The following is a 12481-nucleotide window of genomic DNA, read 5'->3' on the forward strand; positions in this document are numbered from 1 at the left end:
CCTGCCAGAAGAAATAGGTCTTATGTTACATCTTTAATTTTGACAGCTGATGTAGCTGACAAAAGGCAGATCATTCCACAATCTAGGGCAGCTGTTGAAAAGGTCATTCTAAGGCACTGGTTCTCAACCTGTGGGTCCCCAGATATTTTGACCTTCCAACTCCCAGAAATCCTAACAACTGGTAAACTGGCTGGGATTTCTGGGAGTTGTAGGCCAAAACACCTGGGGACCCACAGGTTGAGAACCATTGTTCTAAGGACAGTAACCTGGGAACCGTCTGGTTGACAAGCATGTCTGCCTTTCTATAGCTACAAGGGAAAACCTTCACTTTTAGGACATACTTTATTACATCTTCTAGTCTTTCTTTTCTTTATTTCCAGACACAAAGTGTAGACTGACATGTATTATATTGCTTATCCTTTCTTGCACTCACTACTTAAGGTTTGTGTAGATTTCATAGGGAGCCAGTTTGGATGCTGATATTTGAAAGGAAGCAAAGACCTGACTTTGGGACAAGATTAAATGTGGTGGTAGATCTGCTCTGCTTTGAATTTACCACATGCCTTGTTTATGTAATGATGTCTATCATTTTAGTTTTGTGTGAAAGTTATATAGTAAATAGTTCTTTAAGGGAATTAACTAATATAGAAATTGAGGAATAATTTAGACTCCTATATTGTAGAATAATGCAGAGCTACTTTTTGTGGGATCTTAGTGCAGTTTCAAATTGTGTTTAAAGTAGTTCTTACATGCAACAATGGTAACTGTTCATTGTAATTGTGAGGGCATTGGTGTCAGTATCCTTCACCCTCCTTATATATGAACTTGGATGCTTGATGAACATGGACCTCATTGGTCTTGTTGCTTTTGTCTATCATGCACCAGGCTAAACAAAGCAAAACAGACTTGCCCGCTTTTCAATGTGACATTCTTTTAAATATTTGAGCATGGCTATAATGTTTCCTTATAAACTTCTCTTCTCCAAACTAAACATACCCATAAGTACATGAGCTGGGAGGCATTTTCTAACTGTAATGAGGATATTAGTATACTGATAGTTAGAGTTAAGATTGTGGTTGGGATTGGGAAGTAATTTGTCACTGAGTTTTCTGCCCACTTATCCTGCATCATTGGTTCTGGTTATCAGGACACTGATTAGCTATCTTGAGCTGAATAAGGAAACTAACAGGAAGAGTTGGAAGGAAAGGTGAGAATACCAGTAATTAATAGTTGCACAGGAAGCGTGGGTAGATAGAGAAGCAGATTTTTTTCCCCCAACCCTGGCATTTCTTTCTTGCCTTCTCAGTCGCTGAGGGCAAGTGTGCCTCAAATCCCACCCTACCCAACCACCACCATCCACACACCATCCATATACCAATAGAAGTGTATAAAGTGGGAGCCTGGAGTTTAAAATGGACCTGGGTCTAAGATTATTGTTGCCCACTGCATTCCTGTGTTGACTGAAAGCCTGAGAGATATTTTTTACCCTTACAATCAATCAGGTGTACTTTTAAAAGTCTGAGATCTGATCCATGGAGTATCCTGTATTTAGGAAACCTATCTCTATTTCCTCCAATAATTCAAATTTTGTAGGGTTTGCTTCGGACCTAGATTCAGCATATGTTAAATGCCAGAATAAATCAAATACAGTGTTCCCTCACTTATCCCCGGGGTTACGTTCCAGGACCACCTGCGAAAAGTGAAAATCCGCGAAGTAGGGACGCTATATTTGTGTTGTTTACAATCTCACTGGCAAGTAGCCTCTCTGTCCCTTCCTCCTTTCTCAATTACGCGCATGCCTTGTGTGGCGAAAACAAAGCTGCTTCAGCCTCCTTTTCTCTCCCTTTGGCTTCTCCCTCCCTCCCTCCCTCCCTCCCTTAAGCTTCTCCTTAGGAAGGAAGTAGAAAGAGGGATTTATAATATTATTTTATAATTTATACTATTATTTTAGTGTTTATTAAAAAAAACTGTGAAACAGCGAAGGCACGAAAAGCAAACCGCGAAGTACTGAGGGAACACTGTAGTTGTCACGACAGTTGCCAAACAAACCCAGCCCCAATTATTAGGGTTACTTTTCCCAAGGATTTCAATCTGGACAAGACATTTCATTTTAAAATTAGTTCTATCAACACTACACTTTCAAGACCCCCCCCCCCCCTTAAAGGTCTTTCTGGCATTTCAGAGTAAGGTTATAAATAATTGTTAATGAGAAGTATGGTACTGTTACACACAGCTTTTTATTTTAGAAGCATTCAAGAGAAGACAAAAACAAAGGTACTGGTTATAGGAGGAAAATAGCCTGTCTCAACAATCTGAATCTCAACATAAAATAATTCATTACAATAAATTGTTGTTTTTAATTGTCACATGCCAGGTTAAGTAAAACAAAACATAGATAGCAATTTTAAAGGATAAATACAATTTGCAACAAGTCTCAGATACTTTGTGTGTTGTATAAACATCTCAAATCACCCCCCTCCACACCTTTCAGGACTCAGGGTAGTTGGATTTGAGATGCTTTAAAAATAGTAAAGAATAATATAATATAATAATAACTTTATTCTTATAATCCACCTCCATCTCCCCGAAGAGACTCCGGGGTGGCTTACATGGGGACCAAGTCCAGCATAAACAATTCAAATTACATAATTAAAGCATTAAATAGTTAAACAGTATAAATAAAACAGTTAAAACTAGAAAAGTAAAACATCACAAAATACATCCATCAGCATCATAACCAAGAACTGGAAAAGGTTTTGAACACTTACCATATTTGTGTTCAAAAACAGTGAAAATGCATTTGGATATTATTTTGATTAGCATTTTTAAATATATTAAGATACTATAACTAAATTATATACATTTTTTCTTACCTTATTGAAACATAACGGAGAGAAGATTAAGGCAGTTGAAACTGTGAAAACTACCTTATTTCATTGCATGATAGTTGCCATTGCATAATAGTTGCCATTGCATAATAGTTGCATCTTACCTTTTTGGGGTCGTGGTTTCAGTATTTTTTATTCCTCACATAATAGTTGCACCCCCGCCCATGCATCTGCCCTTTGAAGCAGCTCCCGTAATTCTGAGTGAAGGCACAAGTGTTAGGAGCCTTCCCTTGACTACCGCTAGCTGACAGAGGCTTCCTAGCTCTCCCCAGCAGGCATATAAGGCTTCACTCTCCTGCGCACCTGCTGGAGAGAGCTGCAGGGCCTCCAGGAAACCAAGGCCTGGAAGCATTGTTTGGCCACACACACCAGCGGGCAAAGCCTATGGGATCTCCTTCGGCTACCGGTAGCCAAAGAAAGCCCTGTAGATCTCATTCGTCTGCATGTTCCAGCAGGGGAGGCTTATGGGGTCTCCCTCAGCTGGTAGCCTCCAAATTTTCACCCCATAATAGTCGCACCTCCTTTTTTAAAGGGGAAAAAGTGAAAATAAAGTGTGAGTATTATGTGGTGAAATACGGTAATTTCAGACTATCCAAAAAGCTTTACATAATATGACATTGTTCCACCCTGCACCTCCCAATTTATCACTTCAGCAAAGGTTAACTTTCATGAAGGCCAATTTTAGTTTTGGTGTCTGTAGAAATGCTTGCAGTATGGATATAATTCAGTCCAGGAGGTAAATCTGATTCAGATGTGCTTGTGCTGCATTCTGTTTCACCAAACGATGATCATATCTGCAGTGATTTTATAGGCAATTGATCATACTTCATTTTTTTACCAGCGTTGTTTGGGATGAATGCTTCTGCAATACCAAAAGATTTTGAGAAAGAGAGGCAACCTTCGCACAACGTTCATTCGTTAGTCTGTTCTGCAGTGTGACTGAGTTGAAATCCTTCCAGCTCTGTTCACAAGAAGTTACTGTTGGTGGAATGCTAAAGATCTTTATGGCAATCTTGGACAGTTGCCGGGTGCTACAGTAACCCTTCCACCATGTGAGAGGAGACAAGTTTTCTGATGCCTGCCAGATGAGCTCTTGGCCCCAAAGCTTTTCTTTTGCACGATATTCAGCAATGTCGGTCATCACTGTGATTTCATCAGTGTTTGGGATGATTTTGGATTGTTCCATTATTGCATTAAGAGCAGAGGATAGTTCACATTCTGACAAATGGTTTCCACAATAATGAGGATCTAGTAGATTGGCTGCCAGCTGAACTGGGTGAGAGCAGAAGTCTGCTGTTTTAATAAGTACTTGTTTTACTACTGTTACATGTTCTTTGGACAGAGGTGAAGAAGGTAAAAGTTCAGTTAGCTTTTCATTGAGTTTTCTAAAAATCTCTGGAATATCTGAAAGGGTTGATTTGTCTTCTTGAAGTTCTTTGATAGCTTCTGAAATTGGCAGTAGAAAATCGAATGCTCCTTGAACTTGTACCCAAAAGGCATCACTGCCAATCTGCTTTTGAACATTCAGAGGAATAATCCGGGCTACTTCATCTTCTAGTAAAGCACACTGTAAACAATCCCTGGTACGCAGCAGGTTGTCTAAGCATTTTGTAGCGAAGTTCCACCTAGTTTTTGAAGGCAAGAAGAGTGCAGTTCCCTCTCCCTGCTTCTTCTTCTGTAATCTCTTTAGTGTCTGGTTGATGACATGGTGATTGTTGAATGCCTCCACGATTGCTTTGCAATTTGTTAATATTTTTTTCATTGCAGTCACATTTACTATGTCTTTTACCAGAAGATTCAGCCCATCAGCAAGACAACCAAATATAATTAAATGTGGATATTTTGCTTTTAATACTTGCTGTGCAGCCTCCATGTTGCTCACTTTGCCAGTCACAAGGGCTTGGACCCTGAGTGGGCCTGTCCTTTCAATTTCCTCACTTAAGAGGTTGGCTATATATTCGCCAGTAGGATTAGCAGATTCTGTAGGAATAGCTTTAAGGAAACTTGGTTCAGGTGTTGCGAACATAATGCTCAGTAAAGAAGTTTCTTGTATATCAACATACACATTTGCCAGCAATGTCAACAACTTCACTTGACTGATTCTTTGGACAACAAGTTTTTGAACTCTGCTGTATTCACTGTCTAAAAGATTATGTGATAAATGATAACCTGATGGCAACTTATATGACGGGCAAATTACCTTGTAATGCTCCCTCCAGTATTGATTTTCAGTTAGTGAAAGGGGCATACCGCTTGCAAATATCGCTCTAGCTAATGTTTCATCTGCCCTTTCTTGCTCTTCTTTTGACATTTTGTCTGCAAATTTGGCTAGAAAACCAAACTGTCCTGAACACCTACCCGTGTATTTCGTATCTTGTTGCCCAGAAAAAGAGGCTTCTGCTTCTCTTTTCTTGAAAGCTGGCAATTCAGCATTTTCAGTTTTTATATTTGGCAGATTTGTTGTTTCACTTGAGCTGCCAAATTCCTGAAACAAAAGAGGAAAAATATTTTTCATTCTCAAATCCAGAGTTTACATCAGTTTGTAAACTATGAAATGCTTTATAGTTATAAACTGATAATATGGTAAAGATACTAGCCTTTAGAGTTGATAAGTATATTACCTGGTTTACTTACAATTAATTCCTGAAGGAGACTTTTCCCAGATGTTGTTCCAGTGCTTAATTGAAGCAGCTTCCTGTATGAGGATTGTGTTCTTTCAGGACAGTTCTTGCATATTGTTAAATGTCTTTTCATTCTTGTTGCATTGTTTGCGTATGTCTGACCACAGTACTTGCACTGGCCAACTATCTTTTTTCCATTGCTGGTTTCATTATAGTGATGCCACACACCAGTTTTCTGGTTAGGCATGGCAAAATAAATCAAAAGCACAGAGTATTATCACAAAAATGCAACAGATTTCGATGCAAAGACTTCCAGCCTCTGTAGCTTCTCAAAAGAAATGAGGCAGTGCTTTGTGTGCTTAGCAGTGAGGCAGAGTGGAAAAATTTCTGTAATGGAAATGTTTCAACTACGATGGTATTCTTTGTTCGATGGGAAATTTTCCACTCCCAGACCTTGGTGAAAATTAAACTCTGAAGTAGATTAGGAAAACGCATGTTATATGGCATTCAGCTCTTTTGCTAAAATTAGGACATTAATAATGCTTTAGCTGTTTTCTTTAAAATGTAAAGCAATGTAAAAGAAGTGTATATTAGAAAGTTGTCCTAGTTTAAAATATTCATATGATTCCTGATAAAAATATTCAAGCAAAATATTCTGAAATATCAGGTAGGTTAATTACTGTCAAAGTGACTCCCATCCCTAGTAAATGTTTAAGCTCAACTACTTTTGACTGTTGCGGAAGGAAAAAGCAGATAAAATTTAGTGATGTTTCCAAGTTTTACTAACTGAACATATGACATTGTATTTACTAAATACAACAGATATGACTAATTATATCACATACAATCTGATACTTCAACTCTTATATTCATTTCAAGGACACATTTTATTACAATTCATATGTAACATGTCTGTTCTTATTTTTACTATTTATGATATAATCAGTCTGGAAATCTCCTTTAAAAAGTGTTGTAAATTACTGAGCTTTCTTAGGTGGCAGTTTTAATATAGAGCTGATGCAACTCTGTGATCAGTTTCCCAAATGCTATTTGAAACTTTGGTCCATGGGAAATCAATTAGTGGCTTGAATCATAGGGGCACCTGGGACAGTCTTCCTTCTTCACATTTGGTTGTGGTTTCTTTATATGCATGCCTTCAAGTTACCTGTAGACTTATGATGAATTATATAGGATTTTTTAGTCACAAATAATCAGATGTGTTTTTGACAATCACTTTACCTACTGTTTTGAAAATCCTTCAGGAGAACCATTACGTAGCTAAAAATTGTGAAAGTAAGGATGAGCTCTCCCTTCCTGCATATAAAACGGTAAATCCAGTGCTGTTTTTTGAGCTGCCAAAAATGTCGGTTATGCTGAATATGTTGTGAAATTTTATGTGGTGGTTGTATAGACATTTATTGTTTTATTTCTTGGTTACTGGATTTCAGAATACCCAGTCAGCTTCCATCCACTAATATGGAAAGAGAACACATTGAATGTACTTCTGGAATACATGTGTACCTTACTTTTCCCTTCATAAAATTGCAAATGCCAGTCTAATATCTGTTGTGTGGTTTCCACTATGTTAGCTGATGCTAATTCAGTTAGCCAATATCATCTTCCTACTAGGAAGAAATGTATCACAGGTCCTCTGTGAAAGTGTACCCTACCTCCTTCCAGCTAGAATAGCATCTGCTCTGTGAATGAGTGCATCTGCAGGCTTTCTCTCTTTTGTTCTCCATGTTTTCCTCTTTGGTAAGAAGCATTCATTAGAGCCAGTATGATATAATTGAGTATTGATTTCATAGTTGCTGCTTCATGCTTTCAACTTATTCCCAACTTACTGTATATACTTGAATATAAGCCGAGTTTTTCAGCCCTTTTTGGGGGGCTGAAAAAGTCCCCCTCAGCTTATATTCGAGTGAAGGTATAAGCTGGGGTGGGTCTTCCGCCATGGTGAGGTGGTGGAGTCCCCGGCTTTGCCTTCGCAGCCTCCTCCTCTGCTGCGTCCTCCGCTGCCTTCCTGCCTGACTTCTGGGCCCTTCCACACCACCCCCTGCCCTCGAGGGTGCCCTGCCCTGCCCGCCTCCCCTGCCCCCGGGCCCCACTTGCTCTCCTTGGGGGCAGCTTCCATGATGCCAGCAGGAAAAGGGCCAGGGGCTTCGCAATCGCCTCCTTTCTCTTCCCCTAGACCTCCCTCCTCCCTTGCTCTTTCTTGCTAGCACTCTCCCTCTCCCTTGCTATTCCTCATCTCCCCTATCTCATTCCCTTCCAATCCTCTCTTTATCTTTTGAGGGAGAAGCCAGAGTTGTAGCCCCGTGTCTGACTAAGGAGGCGCCGCTTCCTTCGCCTTGAGGCGAGGCAGCACCAAGCTCCTTGAGCTCTCTCCTTCCCTCCTTCCTTCTCTCAGGTTCCCTCTCTTCTCTCTCTCCTGCATGTCCAACGAGGGGGCTGCACAGGCACCTTCCCTCCCTTCCCAGCCTGAAGTCTTGGGGGTCTCGATCCGCCCCACACCCTCCTTCTTCCCCGGGAATGTCAGGAGCAGAGCACCCCTTGGAAAGAGCCCATCCTCTCCTCCTCCTCCTCCCTCCCCTTTTGAGATTTCCTGGTTTCTGAAGTCTCCCCTTGCTGCTCTTATTTATTGAAACAAACCAAAAAGGAAGGAGAGAAAGAAAGAAACCAACAGGATAGATGGAAGCTGGGAGAGGAGGACCTGTGGATTGTATGCCAGCCACCACTGCAAATTGTTGCTTTGTTGCTTTCAACACTGCTGCATCTTAAACTGGGGCTCCTGACCCTTTAGCTCAGGCATGGGCAAACTTAAGATCTCCAAGTGTTTTGGACTTCAACTTCCACAATTCCTAGCAGTCGGTAGTTCATTATGGCTCCTCCTCCTTTCTCAGCTCCCCCTTCACCTCCTTTCCTGCCCTCTGCCTAACTTCCACTCCATTTCTTTCATGGAAGTCCGAAGAAAGAACGGGAAAAGAGCTTCTCTCTTGTCGCCTAGCTCAGTTCCCAGCCTTTGTTTGGAGGGGACTTCATTTCCCAGAAGCCTTGGCCAATGTGGCCAGTGGGGAGGAGTTCTGGGAAATGAAGTCCCCTCCAAACAAAACATCTGAAATCCCATCTGAAATCTTGCGGCAGCCTCCCGGGGCTTGTAGTTTAAGGAAGGGTCTTTCAGGGGTTCTGAGCCTCACAAAATTACAAGCTCCAGAATTCTGCAAGAGGCAGCCACAAGATTTCAGATGGGGTGCCTACTCTTTCTGGCCCAGTGTCTGCAGTCTGCCACCAAGTTCCAACACTTCCAGGTTCGTTTGGATCCTTGAGTGGCACTGGAGTGAGAAACAGGCTCCTTTCCTCTTGCCCCACATATGGTGGCTTTTGAAATAGAGCCCAGAAGTGGGACGCGTATTCATTGTTTTCCTTATCTCTATTATTGTTCAGGCTGGATGGCCATCTGTTGGGGGTACTTTGATTGTGCCTATGCTGCATGAAGGGAGAAGGGGGTTGGACTAGATGACTTAAGGGGTCTCTTCCAATTATTCTTATTTTTTATTATTATCACCATCACCATCATCATTGAAGCTGAGTGGCCATCTGTCAGGGGTGCTTTGATTGTGCTTTTGCTGCAGGAAGGCAGAAGGGGGTTGGATTAGATGGCCCATGCTGTCTCTTCCAACTCTATTATTGTTGCTGTTCTTGTTCTTTTTGAGGCTGGATGGCCATCTGTTGAGGGTGCTTTGATTGTGCTTTTACTGCATGAAGGCAGAAGGTCCTTGGACTAAATGGTTTTTACAGGACCCTTCCAACTCTATTATTACTATTATTATTAGTATTATTATTATTAAGGCTGGGTGGCCATCTGTTGGGAGTGCTCTGATTGTGCTTTCCCTGCATGAAGGCAGAATGAAGCGGGTTGGACTAGATGGCCTTTTGAGGTTCCTTCCTGCTCTAGGATTTTATGAAAGGAGTCTTAGTTGACCACGAGCCAGCAGCGTGTCCAATTCTGGGCACCACAATTGAAGGGAGATGTTGACAAACTGGAATGTGTCCAGAGGAGGGAGACAAAAATGATCAAGGGTCTGGAGAACAAGCCCTATGAGGAGTGGCTTAAAGAACTAGGCATGTTTAGCCTGCATAAGAGAAGGCTGAGAGGAGACATGATAGCCATGTATAAATATGTGAGGGGAAGTCATAGGGAGGAGGGAGCAAGCTTGTTTTCTGCTGCCCTGGAGACGAGGATGCGGAACAATGGCTTCAAATGACAGGAAAGAAAGGAGATTCCACCTGAACATTAGGAAGAACTTCCTCACTGTGAGAGCTGTTTGGCAGTGGAACTCTTTGCACCGGAGTGTGGTGGAGACTCCTTCTTTGGAGGTTTTTAAGCAGAGGCTGGATGGCCATCTGTTGGGGGTGCTTTGAATGCGATTTTCTTCTTCTTGGCAGCGGGTTGGACTGGATGGCCCATAAGGTCCCTTACAACTCTACTATTTTATGATTGGCTTTTTTAGCTGCCATATGACATTGTTGGCTCATGTTTAACTTCTTGTCCACGAGGACTCCAAGATCTTTTTCACAAGAACTTCTGTCGAGCCAGGCATTGTCCCCTACTCTGTATCTTTGCATTTCATTTTTTCTGCCTAAGTGGAGTATCTTGCATTTGTCCCTGTTGAACATCATTTTGTTAGTTTTGTCCCAGCTTTACCTCGGCTGGTTTTTTAATTGCTTTTAATGGTAATTATTTAATGCAACAGTTTATTTTAACTTATTATACAATGTTTAGTATTGTCTTTTGTTTAAAATGTTTATGGTTTTTTGTTTATATTGGCATTGAATGTTTACCTGTTACTATGTTGGAAGCCACCCTGAGTCCCCATGGGGAGATAGGGAGGGGTACAAATAATAATAATAATAATAGTAATAATGATAAAGTTATTGTTGATACCATATTGTTTTTGTTGACCCTCCTTTTCCACTTACAGAGCTAGTTTACTGTTTTTCTTTTAAATGTGGTAAATATTCAAAAACATTTAACCTACTGATGCCTCAATTAATGCAATTTTATTGGTATCTATTTTTATTTTTGAAATTTACCAGTTGCTGCTGCATTTCCCACCCTCGGCTTATACGCGAGTCAATACGTTTTCCCAGTTTTTTGTGGTAAAATTAGGTGCCTCGGCTTATATTCAGGTCGGCTTATACTCGAATATATACGGTATCTTGAACCAAAGGAAAACTAATTCTTTGCAATATTTGTTCATAGGGGATTTGTCATTGCTGTTGTGACTCAGCTGGAACCTCAGAGTGACTCTGATGGGGATTTTGGGATTCAGGTTCAAAATCAGATTCAGAATGTCCCTGTTGTAGAAGATGAGGAATAGAGAGTTTTTCCCACAGCAGGGAATGATGTTGATATTGAAACTAGCCAGGTGCAATTTGACTCAGAAAAGGAGGACACTTCTCAGTCTCATAGCAGGCAGGCTGATGCTAGTGAGCAGGCCACTAATGAGCAGGCTGACCTTGATGAAACGGCATCTTTAGATCAAGCTGACCATTTGGATTCGAAAGAGTGTGAGAATAGCAAATAAGAAGGAGGTCAGAGGCCAAAGAAATGCTTTCATGCTTTGCAAAGGGTATTAAAGAAGTGTGTTGGAGACCTTTTTATCTTCTATTTTCTAATAAACTACAAAAGACTTCAACCTGTGTGCAGTCTGGTGTGTATAGCAAGGTGAAGCTAACCTGAGGTGCAACAGTTGCCTTCCTCTGAAGCTGACAGATTGACTTGCCCATGGTCACGTAATGGGTTTCCAAGGCTGGACAAGGATTTGAACCCTGTCCTTCCAGCACTCAAACCACTATTCCATGCTGGCTGCCCTCCTTTTCCATATCAAAAACCAAACTAGCTAACAGTTTGTATCAGTGCTTAATGCAGGTCCTGATCACACTATATGTAGCTTGCTTCTTCTGTACACAGGATTTCATAAGAGCATGATGCAGATTTCAAATACAGAAGTATGTATGAGGAAATAACTTAAGATATGTTTTAAGGCAAGGGAAATGGTTCATCTTCCTTACATTATTTGTGCAAGAGTTTAACCCAAGACCTTTTGCAGGATTTACTTTGTAACCAGAGGAGTGGTACTCTCCTCTTTAACCTTCAGCTGATGTAGCTGGAAATCTAGATAGCTGCTCACATTTCCTATTTTCCTCTGAGAATCAAGTCAAGCTTTTTGAACTGATCAAAAATTGAGAGAAGGGCAACTTGTAGATATTTGGAAATATTCATTTCTGTCACTTCACATATTTCTTTGTTCTTGTCATTTACATTGAAAATGGCTTGTGTTATGTGTAGCAGGACAGAAGGGAAATACACTGCTCCCTACAAGGTCAGTGTACTTGTTTTTTATTGGTCTTTCATTAGCCTTGGTGCTGAATTGATGCCAGACATCTTTCAGGGTTGTATCCTATATTCAGATTAAATCCTGGTTTCCCCTCTCAAGTTTACTCCATTCCACTCAATACATTATTTCACATACAATTTTAATGGAAATAACCTGTGTTAGTTCCCCCCCCCCCCCAAAGAAACATAGTATTTGGGAGACCACCCTCTGTCCAAAAACTAGAACTGTCTACACTTGTTACTTAGTGTCTCATTTCAGTGGAAAGGAAAACAACCCGTTGCCCTTGGTTTAATCTTTGAAGCTTGTTGTAAGCGATCTGTTCAGATCACTGATATATGCAGTTTTCTGGATAGGGGTGAAGAAGAAAAGAGACAGGACGGGTTTGTAGTTTAAACTAGAAAAGGAGACAGTATAAAGAGAGAAGCCATTTAGTACTGCTTTCCACTGCCTTCAGTCCTGCTTTCTGCCAGCATGCTGCCACAGCCTACCTCTGGAGTAGGGGGACATCAACAGAAAGGTTTGTCATTCTTGGTTCAGCCAGTGAAATAAACATCACAGCTCACGTAGAATG

General features: G+C 41.0%; 2 protein-coding genes across 3 annotated transcripts in view; one reads left to right on the plus strand and one right to left on the minus strand.

Moving 5' to 3' along the window:
* The window catches only part of dip2b (disco interacting protein 2 homolog B), a 203356-nt gene that overhangs the window by 48700 nt on the left and 142175 nt on the right, over positions 1-12481 (plus strand). The window lies entirely within an intron of this gene.
* On the minus strand, positions 1989-5867 carry LOC103277764 (uncharacterized). Its single transcript, XM_008103963.3, has 2 exons — positions 5523-5867; positions 1989-5373 (listed from the first exon to the last, which is right to left on the minus strand). The coding sequence occupies exons 1-2, from the start codon at positions 5754-5756 to the stop codon at positions 3715-3717; spliced, it is 1893 nt and encodes a 630-aa protein (XP_008102170.1). The 5' UTR covers positions 5757-5867; the 3' UTR covers positions 1989-3714.

This window comes from Anolis carolinensis, chromosome 2, assembly GCF_035594765.1.
Source record: "Anolis carolinensis isolate JA03-04 chromosome 2, rAnoCar3.1.pri, whole genome shotgun sequence".
Lineage (NCBI taxonomy): Eukaryota > Metazoa > Chordata > Lepidosauria > Squamata > Dactyloidae > Anolis > Anolis carolinensis.